Below are 20311 nucleotides of genomic sequence, written 5' to 3'. Positions count from 1 at the left end.
GGACAATGGTCCATGGGGTTGCAAAGAGTTGAACACAACTGAGCGACTAACTCTTTCACTTTCACTTTCATATGGAGAATGGGACCAGTCAAGTCTTCAGTAAACAGGGAAGCTTTCCTGTAGCATGTAGTACTTACAGGATTGTAGTTTCCTCACTGCATGGGGATGCTCTTCCTACTCAGTTTCAGGCACCAGATCCCCGCCTAGTCTCACCCTCTTACTCTTTATCTTGGTCTTTTGTGTCTACAGCACCCATCACTGAGTTCCTATGCTCCTGGATGGTTTGTAGGTATTGCAGACCCACTGGGATAGCACTGTAGAAAAGGAGAATGTCACAGCTAAGAGAGAGTGGGCGGGTTTCTCTGCCTTGGTCTCTTCAGCAAGTGGCATCTGCAGAGGTCACGAGAGAGGTGGAGAAGGAAGGGAGTCCATAGGCACAGATAGGTCCACAGTCACAACTCCCAGGGAAGGAGCCAGGTTCCTGTGCATGATTCACTAGGACCTGCAATTGTCAACCTTTAGGACCAGTGTTCTCAGGAGTTGGTCTCTCTCTACTGAGGTTCACCCTGGGCCCCTCAACAACATGTTTGGAAAACAGACTGTATGCTAGGCATTGATTGGCAAGGAGGGGTTTGGCATGGTTCTATGAGCAGTAAGACAGCTCAAGCAATCAGAAAACTCAGCATAGTGCTTCTCCTGGCATTTGAGGCAGGACAGTTCTATACTGCGCCGAATGGATAAAGTTCAGCATCCCTGGTCCAGCCTCAGTCATTATCAGAAGACAGGCAATAGTATTGGCTGCTGCCATCTATTGAGCACCTACAGTGTAACAGGCACTGTGCTAAATCCTGTATGTCTTGTCATCAGCTCAGCAGTCCTGTGAGCTGGGCACCATTACTCTCCCCATTTCACAAGTGAGGATATGGAGGTAAAGAGCAGTTAAGTGGGTCACACCATGTGCAGAAAGTGGGGACTGACCCCCCTCTAGGGGACTGAGCCCAGAGTCCTTGCTCTTCCCTTTCAGGTCCATCAGTTCAGTTCAGTTCAGTCGCTCAGTTGTGTCCAACTCTTCGCGACACCATGAATCACAGCACGCCAGGCCTCCCTGTCCATCACCAACTCCCGGAGTTCACCCAGACCCACGTCCATCGAGTCAGTGATGCCATCCAGCCATCTGATCCTCTGCCATCCCCTTCTCCTCCTGCCACCAATGCCTCCCAGCATCAGAGTCTTTTCCAATGAGTCAACTCTTCGCATGAGGTGGCCAAAGTCCTGGAGTTTCAGCTTCAGCATCATTCCCTCCAAAGAAATCCCAGGGCTGATCTCCTTCAGAATGGACTGGTTGGATCTCCTTGCAGTCCAAGGGACTCTCAAGAGTCTTCTCCAACACCACAGTTCAAAAACATCAATTCTTCGGCGCTCAGCCTTCTTCAAAGTCCAACTCTCACATCCGTGCATGACCGCAGGAAAAACCATAGCCTTGACTAGACGGACCTTTGTTGGCAAAGCAATGTCTCTGCTTTTGAATATGCTGTGTAGGTTGGTCATAACTTTCCTTCCAAGGAGTAAGCGTCTTCTAATTTCATGGCTGCAGTCACCATCTGCAGTGATTTTGGAGCCCCAAAAAATAAAGTCTGACACTGTTTCCACTGTTTCACCATCTATTTCCCATGAAGTGATGGGACCGGATGCCATGATCTTCGTCTTCTAAATGTTGAGTTTTAAGCCAACTTTTTCACTCTCCACTTTCACTTCCATCAAGAGGCTTTTTAGTTCCTCTTCACTGTCTGCCATAAGGGTGGTGCCATCTGCATATCTGAGGTTATTGATATTTCTCCCGGCAATCTTGATACCAGCTTGTGTTTCTTCCAGTCCAGCGTTTCTCATGATGTACTCTGCATATCATAGCTTCTCTCAATTCCCCAGGGGAGAGGGAGAGCAGACTCAATTGAAATAAGGGCCAGTGTTGTTGCAGACATCTCCTCAAAGAAAAGATTTGAATGACAAATACCTGGGAAGATGCTCATGCCATTAGTCACTAGGGAAATGCCAATTCAAACCACCGTGAGATCCAATACATGCTTGTGAGAATGGCTGACATTGTGATGAAGAGGAGGGAAACCAGAACCTAACACACTGCTGAGGGGAATGTGAAATGGTACAACCAGTTTGGAAAGTAGTTTAGCACTTTCTTACAAAGTCAGCGTACACCTCCTGTGTGACCCCACTGTTCCACTCATAAAAGCATTATGTCTATACAGAAACTCATGCAGGAATAGTAGTAGTAGTTCATAGTAGTTCAAGTTCATAGCAGTCTCATTTGTAATAGCCCCAAACTGGAAACAACCCAAATGCCTGTCAACAGTGAATAGATAAACTATTGGTCCATTGTTAGAATGGAATACTACTAAGCAATAAAAGGGAATGAGCTATTAATATAAGATACAACATGGATTCATCTCAAAGTATTAATTATGCTCAATGAGAGAAGCCAAACAAAGAGTATAAACTGTATGTAATTCCATTTATTAAAAATTATTAGGAAATGCATTATATATATTTATGTCTAATAGATAATGACGGAAAGCAGATCAGTGTTTGCCTACAGTGGGGCAGTGGCAGAATGAGGACCAGGAGGATAGGATTATAGATGGGCACAAGGAAACTTTTGGGGGTGATAGATATACTTGTGTGTTAGTTGCTCAGTTGTGCCTGACTCTTTGTGGCCCCATAGACTGCAGTCCACCAGGTTCCTCTGTCCATGAGATTTTCCAGGCAAGGATACTGGAGTGGGTTTCCATTTCCTTCTCCAGGGGATCTTCCCAACCCAGGGATCGAACCCGGGTCTCCTGCACTGCAGGCAAATTCTTTATCATCTGAGCTACAAGGGAAGCCTGGATATACTTACCTTGATTATAATAATATCTTCATTTGTGGTTGTCTTCTATGTCAAAATTTATCAAACCAGATATTTTAAATATGTGCAACTTAATGAATACCAATTATAGTTCAGTAAAGCTTTTAAAAAAAATAAAGAATACCAGAAAATAAGAACAATAATAATACTGCCTACAGTAACTTATAGAGTGCTTACTATTTTCCAGGCACAATATCTCTAAAGGTGGTTTAGTCTTAATTTAAAAAATAGTACATAGTAGATGCTCAATAAATACTAGTTGTCACGTCTTTCCTTCTAACCCAAGTAAATTCTCTAGGTAGTCTGACATATTTACTGTTCTGTTCTGTTCTTTTGGTCCCTAGCACAGACTGATAGGTATGGTTATTGGTATTTTTTTAACTTTTTATCTTATATTAGAATATAGTCGATTAACAACGTTGTGATAATTTCAGGTATACAGCAGAGCAACTCAGCCGTACATATACATGTATCCATGCTCCCCCAAACTCCCCTCCCATCCAGGCTGCCACATAACATTGAGCAGAGTTTCCTGTGCTACACAGTAGGTCCTTGTTGGTTATCCATTTTAAATGTAACGGTGTATACATGTCCATCCCAAACTCCTGTCTCCTCCTCCCACTCTCCCTCCCACTCATGATTACCAGGTGTGCTTATTTGTGTTTTAATGGTGGGGCTTCCCTGGTGGCTCAGCCCGTAAAGAATCTGCCTGCAATGCAGAAGACATGGGTTCAATCCCTGGGTCAGGAAGATCCCCTAGGGAAGGGAATGGCAACCCATTCCAGTATTTTTGCCTGGAGAATTCCATGGACAGAGGAGACTGGTGGGCTACCAGTCCATGGGGTCACAAAGAGTTGGACAAGACTCTGTTTAATGTTACCAGCTCATATCTCAGAGGAAGCTGACTTGCTTATCAGGTCCACACTAGTGGGTCCATGTCTCTGTTACCCCTCTCATCCCATCCTGTCCGGTTTAGAGCTGGTGTATAGTATTCATAGATGCTTAGTGACTACATGGCTGGATTGCTCCCCCGCCCCACCACCACTTCCCTTGCTGACAAGCGTGCAAGTGCTTGAATTTTCCTAAGTCTCCTTTCACACCTCCCCACTGCAGTAGGGCCGTCTTTCATCATCTGTTTCTGCTGAGTCAGGGAGGGTGGGGCTGACCAACTGGTAGAAGCCCCCCCTGTCCAGGGTGCTGTCAGTCTGTCTCCTACCCCCACCTTGCTGGTGATACCTGGGAGCTCACTTGGCTTCTCTAGGAAGTGAGAGCCTCACTAAACAGCTTTACTTCAGCAGGACCTGCTTTCTCTTCCTTCCTCCACCTCACAGTCCTCCAGAGCTCTCCATTCCCATCCATCATGGGTCCCTGGAAGAGAACAGGGTCTCTTCCCAGCAGCTCTTCAGGATGCACTTTGGCCCACAGTGGATCTGCAGCTTGATCTCCATTCAGTTTGGAAACGAGGGCTCAGGAGTCCTAGAGTCCTGAGCTCTAACCAGAGAAAACACCCCTCAGACCAGGCCACGTCGTTGGAACTGTGCTCTTTGGGTGATGATTATAGCACTGGAGTGCTCTACCCAGGTCCAGACTGAGGGACAGAGGGTGCCATACATGGTTCCTTACAAGGGAAATGCAAATTCAAACCACAGTGAGACCCGCGATATGCTTGTTAGAAGGACTGAAGTTTGATGAGCATATGGAACTGGAACCCTCACAGGCTCCTGCCGGGTACATGAAATGGCACAACCACTTCGGAAAATAGTTGAGCAGTTTCTTATAAGAGACTCTCACATCTGCTGTGCGATCCAGCCATTCCGCTCCCATAAAAGGTGGGCAGGGCCGTCTGGTCCCGTGTTTCTGGAAGCCCACCAGGAACACAGCAAAGCCAGGTAACACAAGACCTTTCATGAGGTCAGAACAAATGAGAGTGTGTCAGCTGGCAGGAGCCCAGTTTTCCACAAAAGACGGCAGCTCGCCTGAAAGAATGGTTGAAGCAGAGGGAAGAATCGAAATTAGTAGCAGTAACAACAGCAGCTAATATTTACTGCATGCTTATGATGGGGTAAGAAATGTGCATCTATTATTGTATCTAACTCTCATAATAACCTTATGCAGTTACCAATGTTATCCTCTCGTTTTATAGGGACTGAACCTGGGTTTCAGAGAGGCAGAGTACTTATCCAAGTCCATAGCTAGTAAGTCCTGGAGAAGTTTCTAACCCAGGCTGTTTGATTCCAGAGCTCACATTGTCAGCTCTTTACAGAACAATGAGACAGGGGCCATGGGATGGTTGGTTGTTTTCATGGGTGTTTTGTGGGAATGGGGTGAAGTGACTACAAGGCAGATCTTTTTCAAAGTTTGGTGATAACTGCACAGTGAGGCCTGGGTGCAGTTCAACCACAATGTTCTCATTTTCCCTCCTTCCCAGTCTCTCAAATCACTGCCCTTCAAGGGGCCCCCAGACTAATGATAACAATAAAAATAAACAGCATCACTTGTCAACCACTGTCCCCTGGGCATGTATTTATGAGACTTCTTATTTATCATCTTCCCTGTTTCCCCGCTGCTCTGTGGTCAAGTACTGAATTAGGCAATTTGAAGACATGTGACTAACTTCTCAAATCACGGAGATGTTTTTGTATTCATTTGGAAGAGCATGAAATGAAAACCACATTGATTTTTATTCCCCCTTTTTCTATTTCCCACTCATCTGCTGTGAGGGTCACTCTGATACTGTGGTTGCTGAGGGTGACCTAGCAGCAATGGGCAGTGTTAGTGCTCTTCCAGTGAATGAGTGAGGATGTAAAGGAGTCTGAAGCAGGCAGGGCCCTCACTAAGCGTCAGCTTTTGTACTGTGGTTCTCAGTACACATCAACTCCTCCACTTCTACATACATTCTGGGGTTTCAGAACTTCTGCCTTATTGTTTTCTGGGTTTTTGTTAATATATATTTTTTTCATCTTTATTTATCTATTTGGCTGTACCATTTCTTAGCTACAGCTTGTGGGCTGTAGTTCCCTGACCAGGGATTGAACCCAGGCACCCTGCATTGGGAGCATGAAGTCTTAGCCACTGGACCACCAGGGAAGTCCCACTTCCCCCTTATTTTTCATCCCCATCTCCCACTCTCCTTGTGTGTGTGCTCCAAGGACCTCTTTTTACACCTTAATTAAATTTTCCTATTTTTTTGACCTTCAGAGCCATCAGAAGTTTGGTGTCGTTTCTGTTCTTCCGTTTTACCAGTGTGAGAACACCAGGAGAAATGACATGTAATAGAACAAAGGTCCCAGAAAAACCCATGAGAAATTTTTTGAGCAATCAGCGCTGAAGGGTTGAGGTTGCAAGTCCCTCCCTAATGAACATCAGTGGCTCCCTACTGCCAATAGGAAAAAAAAAAAAAAAAAGAGGTTCAGTGTGAAAACCCAGCGGAGAATTTGGCCATGTTGTTATAGATTTGGGATATATTCAGTTTAAAAAGAATGAAAGTCTTAAATCTCAAGGAGGTGAAAGGTACTGCAGTGCTATGATGTATTATTTTTTAACTTTTTGCTGAAAGATAATTCACATACCATAAAACTCACCCCTGTCGTGTATTTTTCAGAATTGTAGAGAACTGAGTTTAGTGATGTTTGAGAAAGAGAAAGATTTAGTGCCCATATTTCAGGTTATACTGTGGAACGATACCAGCTTGTGGTCTTTGTTACTTAACACAGAACAGTAAATTTCCATTTCTGCTTGCACTTGGGATAGCACCTGACATGTGGTGTGGGTCTAGTAAATATTGGATTGATAGATAGAAGGACAAACAGAAATATGCTGGGTAGCAACCATCCAGGTTTTCTGAAGAACACATCAGGGCATACCCGTTTGGTGTCCTTTTCTTCGATGGGCTGACAGGCTGCGTGGTGAAAGAAGGAAGATCCAGCATGTCAGCTCTCTGGTCTTCAAGAAGACGACAGGCTCTTTCCTTGATGACCTGATCCTTCCCACTGATTACAGCAGCATTGCCGCATTCAGTCACACAATTCTATCCACGTGAGAACTGATTAGTTTCACTGAACTATACCTTGAAGCAGACCATAGGCAAAAGCATAAAACTGGTTGAAAAGTGTCCATATCATCCAACTGCCAGATTTGTGTTTGGGCCTCGTGTCACTGATTTTAGCCTTAAGTCGAGCCAGGCAGAGACAGCCTTGATTCTGTTGATTGAGGGGATGTTTACGTGGAGGGTGTTTGTGAGTAACTGGTCAGCCATCCAGGAGCTGCTTGATGTAGACAAGTCACAGGGCCATCCTGGCTTACCTACCTGCCATCTGCCTACCTGTTAAAATCTACTGAAAGTTCCTCAGGTTTCCATGTAACTCTTCATTGAAAGACTAGCTGTGATCTTGAAAGTCAGGGCTGGTGTTCTCTGGAATTAGGGAAATGATCCATGAAAAAGAGGGAGCCCATGGAGAGAAAGGCCAGTTATAGTAACACATGTACTCATTCTTCTGTGTTACGCAAGGCCCTAATTAGCATGGACCTACTTTGACAGACTCACAGTGGAGATGGTCCTGAATATCAAGTCTGATGGCTTCACTCTCCCAGTTAAAAAGTCTCAGTGAGTCTCCTTAATCCTAGCAGGTCATAGAGGATCATGTGTGACCTGAGCCCTGCCCACCCCTGGCCTCATCCCCTGCAATTCCTAACTTTTCATCCTATGTTTTAATAACAAGTACATCCCATATCCTTTTGTGAATTCCATGGGGCCAAAGATTTGTAGAATAGAGAATATCCAGATTTTTTAAAGTTTATACTGTATGTATACAGTATATTACATACCAATGTTAGTGAGATCCAGGATAGCACCCATAATCAATCACATTTGTATTTCTACAGTAAAGCTTATGAATATTCACACTGGGGATGTTACATAGGTTCTAAATAGTAACCTATTTATTCATTTTGCCATCCCATGAAACATGAAAAAAGCATTTGGTATTTGGAATGCTTTAGATTGAAAAAGTATAGACTTCTTCTTGCAAAGAGCCTGTACTTTCTCATTTGGCCTTTAGGCATATTTTTTTTTTTAACTCTGGCTGGAATGGCCACAACTCTCTTCTACCTGGTGAGTCTCATCACCGCTAGAATCATCATCATTATTACAGTTCACATTTATTGAACATTTACCATGTTATTTGATACTCCCAGTAAACTCTAGGATGACTCTCATTGTATTATGATCCCAAGTGTTCAGATGAGGAAACTGAGGCTTGGGGAGCTCACAATGGGAGGAGGAGGCAGAAGAGAGGTTGAACCAAAGCCCAGGGACCCCAGAACCTGTGTTCTTAGTCACTACAGTATCCTTAGTGCAAGTCTTACACAAAGTTCCCCAAAGGTCAGGTGTAACTTTCACGTGGCTCTTGTCCCTTCCTCCAGCATGTTTGGTGAGTTCTGCTTCCTCTGGGCCCTCATAGCTCCCTAAGCCCAGCTCCAGAGCAGCACTTATCACTCCTTGTCTTCCCTACATGCCTGAGCTCATTGAGCAGTCAAGGAGAAGCCTCCTTCATGCTCTATCCCTAGGGCACACAGGAGGAATTCAGCATACCACATGTTATCAAGTCCACCCAAAGAGGTTTGCTAACAGACAGTAAATGATCTGTAATCCTGGTGAAGTTAGATAGTAAAGACCACCACAATTTGAGGGATACAAATTCAAATTTTAAAAAGAGAAGGAAATATTCACCAAACAAAAGACTGCTCAAATTTATGTGTCATATGTAAAGAAGAGGAATTTTCTGGGGACAACATCTTAGGGATGAACAAGCAACGTGTTTATATTTAGGAATAACAATAGCTGGGATTTATTACAGAATTACTTTGTGCTAGTTCCTCTGTCTGGCAGCCTGTATATAGAATATCTAATCCTCATAACAAATATAGGTAATTAACTTATGAAAGAGAAAGGTGTTTTAAGAAAGAGAAAGGCATGTTTTAAGTCAGAATAAAGTGTAGTACTAATACATTCACATTAAACAAAAGGAAATGTCCTTAAAGGATAGTAACCTAAAATGACCCAATAGAGCATATTTCTCCATCTAAGAGATGATAGAATTGAGATCAGAGAGATTACAGAGCTGGGATGAGGCAGAGGAAGCCAGGTCTGACTGGTCTCCTGTCTTTTATATTCATTCCTTGCAAATGTTAACATGGTACCAAGAGTATATCCCACTGTCCTACCCAGAACTGGGTCCACTTTCGAGTTCTGCTTCCGGAATAAGCTGCTGGAACTTGGAAGGAAGCACATTATACACAGTTACAATGTTTAGGAGAAACTGGGAGCAAAGTTCAGGATGGTTAAGAGATGGGCTAGTTCTGGTTGCTTAAGAGAAACCTTATGCGTTGGCTTAATTTTCTTGTTTATTAAAGTTTTTGTGATCATAAAATGACTAACTCATTCTTGGTGCTTTAGAGTTTGTAAAATGCCTTGTGGAATGTGATACTCAGGATATCTAAGTGAGGTAGACACAGCAGGTGTTGTTTTCTTTTTTTAAATGAGGTTCAGAGAAACTGAGTGATCTGTCCAAAGTCCCCTGGCTATTAATAGTAAGGGTTAGGTCCGAGATTCAGATACATATGTGAGCAAACCCAAAGCCATTTCTGCTGCATGCTTAGTTGGTTCACCTTCATTTACTCAAATTGAAGGATCCTGCAGTTGGGGGAAGTCTGATATATCATAGGAAAGGCCCCTGATTCTGTCACTGCCCCCTCACCGCTGAGACTGTAAATTCTCCACTGAGCCGCCAACCAGTGGTTCTCAATTACTGTGCATAAAATGTCCCTGAAGACTCCTTACAAATGCAGTTCTTCAGGTGCCACTCCCACAGGGAGTGAGTCAGTGAGTCTTGCTGGGAAGGAGCATACTGTCATTTTAACAGGTGGCCCAGTGATTCTAATCAGGGACTTTCAAAAAATGGCTTTAAGCTCCTTCAGAGTAGCAATTATACCTTCTCATCATGGTTTCCTCAGTGCCCAACACAGCACTTTGTACATAGAAGGGGCTCTAAATTTATACTTGATGAATGTTAAGAAATGTAAAAGTAGTGTAACATGTAGTAAAGTAAGTTGAATGATCAGTCTGTCCCTGCTGGCTTGGGTCACACTTGGAGGTTCCATGAGTCTCCATCCTTTCAAAGGAAAACGTCTCTTGGTAGGCTTAGGTCCAGACAGATTCAGAAGTCAGGACTTGGAGAGAGTACCTCGTAGAATCTGCTAACAATTAGAGACTGTAGAATTCTTATTTTCTTGTGAAAAGCAAGATGAAGTGAAACCGTGAGGGACCCATTTGCTGCTCTATGCAGACAACTCAGAAACCAAAGCACAGACACACCAGGATGCAACAGGAAACCGCAGGGGCCTAAGATCTTCAGTGTAAATAGGAAGTCAGAGTTTACTTTTTGAACCCACAGCGCCGAGCTGAAGTGCAGTGTGTAGTACAGCTCTCTGCCCAGCCTTTCCGTGAGCTCAGACACAGATGAAAAGTGATGCCATCTGGGTAAAAGCATTTTCAAATGTTTTTTCTGATAGGGGCTTGGAGCAAGCTTCTTTTGTTTGTGCTGGTGAATAATTTGGGACACAGGTGCAGTTTGGACTTGAAAGCATTAATTGCGCTCCCTGGTTTTCCCTGTAGTGATATCTGAAACCACTGTATTTGTATACAAAGTAATCTTAATCCACATACATTCATCAACCATTTGCCATTGACAGTCACCTTTCATATACCCCATCTGTGGACCTTTGAGTCCAGGTGCATAGTAGTGGAACGTTGGTGGACACTTAATGGGTACTCCGTGCTTATTGGAGTGACATCTGTAATCACATTTGATTGCTACCATTGCATTGGACTTCCCTTGTGGCTCAACTGGTAAAGAATCTGCCTGCAATGTGGGAGACCTGGGTTCGATCCCTGGGTGGGAAGATCCCCTGGAGAAGAAAAAGGCTACCCACTCCAGTATTCTTGGGCTTTCCTTGTGGCTCAGCTGGTAAAGAATCCGTTTGCAGTGAGGGAGACCTGGGTTCGATCCCTGGGTGGGAAGATCCCTTGGAGAAGGGAAAGTCTACCCACTCCATTATTCTGGCCTGGAGAATCCCGTGGACTGTAGAGTCCATGGGGTAGCAAAGAGTCGGACATGACTGAGCAACTTTCACTTTCAGGGCTTCCCTGATAACTCGATAAAGAATCCGCCTGCAATGTAGGAGACCCCAGTTCGATTCCTGGATCAGAAAGATCCGCTGGAGAGGGAATAGGCTGCCCACTCCAGTATTCTTGGGCTTCCCTTGTGGCTCAGCTGGTAAAGACTCCACCTTCAATGTGGGAGACCTGGGTTTGATCCCTGGGTTGGGAAGATCCCTTGGAGAAGGAGAAGGTGGCCCACTCCATTATTCTGGCCTGGAGAATTCCATGGCCTATAGTCCATGGGGTTGCAAAGAGTCAGACACGACTGGGTGACTTTCACCTGCATTGCATTGGAAACTAGTAAGTAGGATACAAATGATCATCACCATTTTCAGAGAAGGAAAATGTAAATGATAGAAAAGACAGGGGTTGTGAAGTTAGATAGACTTATGTTCACATCCAAAATACTTAAACTTTCTTATCCAGAGTGCCTTCTTTTTTCAGCCAGTTGTTCTTGAGCTCCTGCTCTGTGCCAGGCACTGGAGTGAAATAGTAAGCACGAGTAGACACAGACCTTACAGTCTAATGGGGAAGATGGATACTAAGCAAACAATCACAAAAATTTGTAGTTACAGATCTTGATAGATGCTTTACATTCATACCCTGCTGTTGTTGTTCAGCTGCTCAGTCATGTCCAACTCTTTGCGACCCCATAGCATGCCAGGCTTCCTTCCTTGTCCTTCACTATCTCCCTGAGTTTGATCAAAATCACGTCCATTGAGTCGGTGATGCCATCCAACCATCTCGTCCTCTGTTGTCCCCTTCTCCTGCCCTTAATCTTCTCTAGCATCAGGGTCTTTTCCAATGAGTCAGCTCTTCACATCAGATGGCCAAAATACTAGAGCTTCAGCTTCAGCGTCAGTCCTTCCAATGATATTCAGGCTTGATTTCCTTTAGGACTTACTGGTTTGATACCCAGCTGATGGGAGTACAAATGGGTGTAATCAGTTGGGAAAACAGTGAAGCATTATATGAATATGTGCATAACTTGCACTCTACCAGTTTCATTCCTAGGTAAAAACCTGGAGAAACTATCATATCCTTGTACCAATATGGACCCAGAGACTAGTACAAAGAGTGTTCTTAGTACAAAGAGTGTTCATAGCATTATTTTCATAATAACTCCAAATTTGAATCAACCCAAGTTTCTCCTAATAATAGAATGAATATGCTCATGTATTATAGTATATATAGTAATATATAGTGTATTATAGTGGGAAATGGCAAGCCACTCCAGTACTATTGCCTGGAAAACCCCATAGACAGAGGAGCCTGGTAGGCTACAGTCTATGGGGTCGCAAAGAGTCAGACACGACTGAGCAACTTCACTTTCACTTTCACTTTATACATATCAAAAAATTTTAAGTGAAAGAAACAAGGCATGAAAGAAAATACAGAATTATTTTATTCAAATAAAATTCAAAGAGACAAGAGAGACAACACATTTTAGGAATGTATGTATAGGTGATGAACCTTGAAAGACAAGCAAGAAATTTTTTGGCTATAAGTACATAACACTTCCTACAGGGCTTCCCTGGTGGCTCAGAGGTTAAAGCGTCTGCCTGGAATGCGGGAGACCCAGGTTCAATCCCTGGGTCGGGAAGATCCCCTGGAGAAGGAAATGCCAACCCACTCCAGTATTCTTGCCTGGAGAATCCCATGGAGAGAGGAGCCTCCGTGTCCATGGGGTCACAAAGAGTTGGACATGACTGAGCGACTTCACTCGACTTCATTCACAGAACACTTGGTTAATTACATGGCTGCGGCTGCTGGTTATTGAGGTTAAAAAGAAAAGATGCCTTCCAGGAGGGGCTTGTGACAAGTAGCATTCCGGATGAAGGTTGGATGAGTCTTTATATTCAGTCTTTGAATTATACATATATGTGTCTGGTGTGTAAATGCTGTGAGGAGAAGGAGTGACAGTGGATGAGATGGTTGGATGGCATCACCAATTCAATGGACATGAGTTTGAGCAAACTCTGGGAGATAGTGCCAGATAGGGAAGCCTGGCATACTGCAGTCCATGGGGGTCGCAAAGAGTCTGACACAATTTAGTAACTGAACAACAACAAAGTGCTGTGACAGGGAGGAAAAACCATGAGAGTGTAGAGCCAAGTGACTGATGACGTTTGGGTGATTGGCTTTTATAAGGCAGGGATGTTTGAGATGAAATACTTCGGTTAGGTAACTAAGCAGAGTCTAGTAGGGAGCAGGGAGGGTTGAACATGGCCGTGGATGAGTGGTAAGTGATCCAGGAAGAGTACAGCGGGATGATAGGAGGGAAACTAGCAGATTGGGTTTGGTACAGGCATGACACAAGTTAAGCCTGGAGAAGCAAAAAGGGGCAGGACATGCTAGGTTTATAATCCTTGTGAAAGATCTTGGTCTTTTAAGAGAAACAAAGGTTTTAAGCACAGTGGGTAACATAAGTAGATTTACAAAGGATCAAAATAATTGCAATTTGAAGGACAGATTGGAGAGAGACCACAGCGGACGCGAGAAGACTAGATAGAAGGACCTTAGAAATCAGGTGAGATGGTATTGCAATAGCTTGTCTCAGAGTATGGCAGGGGAGATGGAGAGGAGTGGATATATTTGAAAGACAGTTAGAAGATGGAATTGATGGTACTTTTGGCAGTGGAAATGCCAAGGTTGCAGAGTGGATGCAATCAAGGCTTCCTAGGAGAGGAGAAACCTTTCCGATTAACACAGATGTTAAGGAGACTAACATCTGAAGGCAGCATATGATCCTAAATTGAGTCCTAAACTAGAGAATTCTTTTTTCCTTTTACTATAAAAGATGTTTTGTAGCAATTGGTGAAATTTGAATAAAGCCTATAGATAAAATAATAGAATTTTGTCCATTTGTATTTCCTGATACTATAATTGTATTGCTGCTGCTGCTGCTAAGTCACTTCAGTCATGTCCAACTCTGTGCGACCCCATAGACGACAGCCCACCAGGCTCTGCCACCCCTGGGATTCTCCAGGCAAGGACACTGGAGTGGGTTGCCATCTCCTTCTCCAATGCATGAAAGTGAAAAGTGAAAGTGAAGTCACTCAGTCCTGTCCGACTCTTAGCGACCCCATGGACTGCAGCCTACCAGGCTCCTCCTTCCATGGAATTTTCCAGGCAAGAGTACTGGAGTGGGGTGCCATTAGGGCCATATAAAAGAATAGCCTTTTAAAAATAAAATGTGCTTAAGTATTTAGGGGTAAATGGGCATTATATCTACAACTTACTCACATTGGTTCAGAAAAATTTTTTCACAGACACACAATGTATGTGAGGGGAATGGATGGATAAGTGGATAGAAAGAAGGAATGCCTATACAACATATTAAGAGACTCTGAGTCTAATGAAGGGTATACAGAATTCTTTGTACTATTTTTGCAGCTTTTCTCTAAGTCTGAAATTATTTTTAATAAAAAATGTTAAATGCAAAAATTAAAGAGTAATAGCCATATGAAAGTCATACTTCTGTTACTTTATGCTGATAAGTTAATATGTTACTCACTGTACCCCATATAAAGTTCCACTGGAGAATTTGCTTTAGAATTTACTGGTTAAAAATGTTATTTAATCTGAACTTACATATCCTTCTTTCCAGTAATGCAAGCTATACAACCAATCCCATTTTTCTCCTATCTCTGTAAACCAGGAAGCTTAGAGTTGAAATCTAACACTCAAGCTAAAATGGTTTATCATATTTGGCTTATCATATTTCCATTCTTCTTTTCATTAGTTTTATATTTATAGCTTTTGTTTATGAGTTACTATAACATCTGTGTGTGTGTGTGTATGTGTTGAAGGGGGCTATATAAAATATCTAAAACCTTTTGAATTAGTTTTCAATGGATGCTGTAACAAACTATTACACACTTGCTGGCTTAAAACAATACACATACATATTCTTAAAGTTCTGGAGACCAGAAGTCCAAAATCAGGTTCAGTACACTGAGATCAAGTGTGAATGGGGTCTTCCTCTCTCTGGAAGCACCAGGGGAGAAGCTGTTCCTTGCTTCTGGCGACTTCCAGTGGCTGCGACCTTACCTTGGCTTGAGAATACACGACTTCGGTGCTCTATAGTCACTTCAGGGCTCTATAGTCAAATCTCCCTCCTCTCTCTCAGGAGGACACTCATGACTGCATTTAGAGCCCACCTAGATAATCCAGGATTATATCCCCATCACCCCCCACTTTTTTTTTTTTTCTTTTTTGCCATATGCAGTAGCATTCACAAGTTGCAGGGATTTGGACACGGCTGTCTTTGAGAGGATCATTATTCAGTGTACCACACCCTTTGTGAAAAGAAGTAACATCAAAATACATTTTTTAAAAGTAAATAAAGTTAAAATATAATAGTTTCTTTGGGAAGTGTTAAGTACTTTTACATTTGTGTGTAGCAAAAGAGCACAGATAAAGCAAAGAGTCAAACTCCTGTACAGTGACTTTTAATTACTTAAATGAATTTCATCCAGTTCTGTCTTATATTTCCTATTTACTTACTGCTGAAATAGAGAAATATATTTGATTTTTAAAAATTGGTCTTATATCCATTAACCTTGCTGAATGCATTTTATTAATTTTGTAATTGAAGTATACTTGATTTACAGTGTTGTGTTTCTGGTATATAGAAAAACAATACAGATATAGATAGGTAGGTAGCTAGATAGATTTCTTTCATATTCTTTCCAATTATAGGTTATTACAAGATATCTAATATAGTCCTCTGTGCCATATAGTAGGACCTTGTTGTTTAATTTATATGTATTAGTTTGTATCTGCTAATCTCAAACTCCTAGTTTATTTCCACCTGCTCCTTTGGTAACCATAAATTTGTTTTCTATGTCTGTGAATTTGTTTCTATTTTGTAAGTAAGTTCATTTGCATCATATTTTAGATTCCACATGTAAGTAATAGCATATGCTATTTGGATTTCTATGTCTGACTTATTTCACTTAGTATGATCATCTCTAGGTCCATCCATATTGCTGCAAATGGAATTATTTCATTCTTTTTTATAGCTGAATAGTATTCCATTACACACACACACACACACACACACACACACACATCCACCACATCTTCTTTATCCATTCATCTGTCAGTGAACATTTAGGTTGCTTCCATGTGTTAACTATTGTAAATATGCATTTTACTAAATTTTAAAATGCTGGGCTGGAAGAAACACAAGCTGGAATCAAGATTGCCAGGAGAGGGAGGAGGGTTCAGGATGGGGAACACATGTATACCTGTGGCGGATTCATTTTGATATTTGGCAAAACTAATACAGTTATGTAAAGTTTAAAAATAAAATAAAATTCAAAAAAAAAAAAAAGAAAAATCAAAAAATAAAAGATTGCCAGGAGAAATATCAATAACCTCAGATATGCAGATGACACCACCCTTATGGCAGAAAGTGAAGAGGAACTAAAAAGCCTCTTGATGAAAGTGAAAGTGGAGAGTGAAAAAGTTGGCTTAAAGCTCAACATTCAGAAAACGAAGATCATGGCATCTAGTCCCATCACTTCATGGCAAATAGATGGGGAAACAGTGGAAACAGTGTCAGACTTTATTTTTCTGGGCTCCAAAATCACTGCAGATGGTGATTGCAGCCATGAAATTAAAAGATGCTTACTCCTTGGAAGGAAAGTTATGACCAACCTAGATAGCATATTCAAAAGAAGAGACATTACTTTGTCAACAAAGGTCCGTCTAGTCAAGGCTGTGGTTTTCCCAGTAGTCACGTATAGATGTGAGAATTGGACTATAAAGAAAGCTGAGCGCGAAGAATTGATGCTTTTGGACTGTGGTGTTGGAGAAAACTCTTGAGAGTCCCTTGGACTGCAAGGAGATCCAACCAGTCCATCCTAAAGGAAATCAGTCCTGGTTGTTCATGAGAAGGACTGATGTTGAAGCTGAAACTCCAATATTTTGGCTACCTGATGCAAAGAGCTGACTCATTTGAAAAGACCCTGATGTTGGGAAAGATTTAAGGCAGGAGGAGGAGGGGATGACAGAGGATGAGATGGTTAGGTGGTATCACCGACTCAATGGACATGAATTTGGGTAAACTCTGGGAGTTGGTGATGGACAGGGAGGCCTGGCGTGCTGCGGTTCATGGGGTCGCAAAGAGTCGTACACGAGTGAGTGACTGAACTGAAATGAACTGAAATTTTAAAATGTGCATGTGTTAAACAATCTCTACATGCCTGATAGCTTTCACAGTAAGTTTTAAACCATAGAACCAGGTGATCTTATATGGTTTGGATGGTCACGGAAGGTTTCTGTAAGGCTGTGATGTTGGAAGAGGTCTTAGCAGGATAAGCATGAACTTTATCTGGAAGATCATTATCACCTACACAATTTCTTCTCTCTCTTCCCTTCTTTATACCTTTTGTTGTTGTTGTTGTTGTTGTTGTCAATTTGTGTATAATTGTGTTAATCAGGACCTCAAGTATTATGTTAAAGTTATGATTAAAAAGCAATCTCATCTTGTTCCTGATATTAGAGGGGCTGTGTCTGAAATTTCTCTAGTGAATGTGGTATTTACTGGAGATTTTTGAGATGTATAGATATATAAATATAGATATTCTTTTTGTGAAATTGAGAAAATGATCTCCCATAGCATTCAGGACAGTTGATCAGTAGCCTATGCTCGAATAACCACTAAAGGTGATTTTATTTGACAGTTTCATTCCAGGGCCGGGGAACTCCATCAGTCTGAATTTCACAAAGGTAGGGACCATCAGCTCTCCATTGTATCCTCTGTGTCTGTTCTAGTACCTGGGACTCAGCTAGACATTCAATATTTATTGAATGAAGAGTAGAGGATATTTAATAAGTATTTGTTGAATGAATGATTTAAAGTTAGCAAATTGTTTTCTTAAGGGGAACCAGAAACCATGCTACATTCCACACTCCTCACACCAGGAACTGAGTGTGTGGTGTGGGCATTCTTATATTCTCTCAGCATGTGGCTCAGTCAGATGAGCACTAGACACAGAAAGGTAGAAATGAATGAATCAGTCAGAGAGTATTCTGTTGCTAGCTATTAGACTTTGTCCCTAATGATTCACTTTTATTGAAACTGGAGCCAGGTGGTTAAGATGATTTAATCAGGACAAACATAAAATACTTTCTTTAATGGAATAATTGCTAATTTCATTTTCTCCTTAAAGTTGGCCATTCATCTCATGCCTGTGTCTTTCAATTTGTATATGTCACCAGGAGTATTGAAAGCGATTATTCTGAATTAAGACAAAAGTACTCACAAAGGATTATCTTAGTATGTTAGTAGAGGGTTCAGAATTTCAGTATGAAATTGGAAAGGGGTTGGTAGAGTCACAGGCTTACATCCAAAAAGATAGATTTGAATACGCTGGTAAGATTATATACAGATTTATTGGTGAATAACTGAGGGAGGTTGGTTATCATAAAATAGGAAATTAGGTAAGAATATCTTAGTAGTTTTGAATTCTTTACAATTCTTTATAATCCTATATGTACTTCTCATGTCAAGGGGGATTTCATTTAATAAGTTAGTTAAAGTAACACCCAGTATTAGAATGTCTGGTGTTCAGAAATTGATGACGTTTTCCTGATTTGGGTCTCTACTCAGTCTTTGATGACTACTGTCACCAGAAAGTAAGTCGACTTCTCAAGCCCTGGCCAGCTCTGCGCACCTTCTTTCCTGCCGTGTGCGCTCTGCTCCCGTACCTCTAAGGAGATCTTACAATAGGGGTCTTCCTCTCCTCAGGCTTTCAGAAGAGGCCCCAGAGACCAGACTGCCTACGTAGGGCTTCCTCAAAGTTTGTTAAACTAGCGTTAAAAACCACCCTGAGGATATAAAACAGAAGTCTGAGGAAAGAGGCCAGAGTTGACTGTTGTGTATGAGATACTAAGGCCAAAAGTGAGGGCTGCTCTGGGTATGGGCTATGAGTCTGCTGAAGACAAGGCCGAGCTGTGTGCGTGGATCTGGCACAAGCAACCCAGCAGGGCATATCTTACAGGGGACCTTGTGCAGAAGGTGAGGAGTAGTAGGGTTTACCACTGAGGGCCAGGAATGAAAGGGACTCCTGAGCAGAGCAGTGGAGAGGGAGGGAGAGAGAGCAAGAAAGCATGTGGGGCCATGGGGAGTCCCCAGTGGGCTTGTCGTGAATCAACAGAACCACATCGTGAGAGAGTCTGTTTGGGACATGCATCCTACCTGGAGGACATATCAGAGCCAGATCATGGTCCTTTCAGTCCAGTAAGACCTCTCCGAGGTGCCTGCCTAGGCTGTGGAGTAGCCTGAGCAGCAGGTGGCTAGCCAGCAGAGGAAAGGGTGGAAGAAAAAAGACAGAAACAGACTGAACCCCCAGCCCCTGCCCCCAGGTATGCTTCTAAGTCAGTTGTAGCCATGGAAGAGAGATGTTTTCAATTAGATGAGATGAGAGCTTTTTTCCCTTAAATTTAGTTTTTATTTTATCTTGGAATATAGTTGATTTGCAATATTGTGTTAGTTTCAGGTGTACAGCAAAGTGTTCCAGTTATACACACACACACACACACACATACATTCTTTTTCTGACTCTTTTCCCATATAGGTAATTACAGAGTATTGAGTACAGTTCCCTGTGCTATACAGTAAGTCCTTATTGATTATTTTATATATAGTAGTGTGTGTATGTTAATCCAAAACTCCTAATTTATCCCCTCCATGTTTCCCCTTCAATAACCATAAAATTGTTTTCAAAGTTTGTGAGTCTATTTCGATTTTGCATGTAAGTTCATTTATATCACTTTTTAAGATTTCATATACAAGTGTTATAGTATGATATTTATCTTTCTCTAACTTACTTCACTTAGTATGTTGCAGCACATGTCAGTATTTCATTCTTTTTTATGGCTGAGTAATATTCTAGCACGTGTGTGTGTTTATTGATATACATAGTATGTGTATATACATGCACACACTGTATTTCCTTTATTCCTCTGCTGATGGACGTTTAGCTTGCTTCTGTATCTTGGTTATTGTCTAGTGCTGCAATGATCTTTCTGTTGTTGTCGAGTATAGCTGCTTCACACTGCTGTATCAATTTCTGCTGTACTGCCAAGTGAATCAAGATGGGAGTTTTAAACATTACAAAGGAGTGTTCACATTAAATGGTGAAGGTCGACCAAACACTTTT

At 42.1% G+C, this 20311-nt stretch overlaps 1 protein-coding gene and 1 non-coding gene across 17 annotated transcripts in view; both read left to right on the top strand.

Moving 5' to 3' along the window:
* Positions 1-20311, top strand: part of FGGY (FGGY carbohydrate kinase domain containing) — a 514571-nt gene that overhangs the window by 309018 nt on the left and 185242 nt on the right. Inside the window, exons 1-2 of one of the 16 annotated variants that reach the window (XM_055585698.1) lie at positions 4877-4979; positions 17831-17876. The exons of the other annotated variants lie outside the window; for them this stretch is intronic. Of the exons in view, the coding sequence (XP_055441673.1) occupies positions 4966-4979; positions 17831-17876 (60 nt within the window). The 5' untranslated portion in view covers positions 4877-4965. Of the gene's footprint in view, positions 1-4876; positions 4980-17830; positions 17877-20311 lie in introns of those variants that run through there. 16 annotated transcript variants of the gene reach the window in all.
* Positions 12667-12738, top strand: TRNAS-GGA (transfer RNA serine (anticodon GGA)). The gene has a single exon. It is a non-coding gene; the product is annotated as a tRNA-Ser (tRNA).

The sequence above is a fragment of the Bubalus kerabau genome, chromosome 6, assembly GCF_029407905.1.
Source record: "Bubalus kerabau isolate K-KA32 ecotype Philippines breed swamp buffalo chromosome 6, PCC_UOA_SB_1v2, whole genome shotgun sequence".
Classification (NCBI taxonomy): Eukaryota; Metazoa; Chordata; class Mammalia; order Artiodactyla; family Bovidae; genus Bubalus; species Bubalus kerabau.
This window is presented reverse-complemented; position numbering and strand designations above follow the sequence as displayed.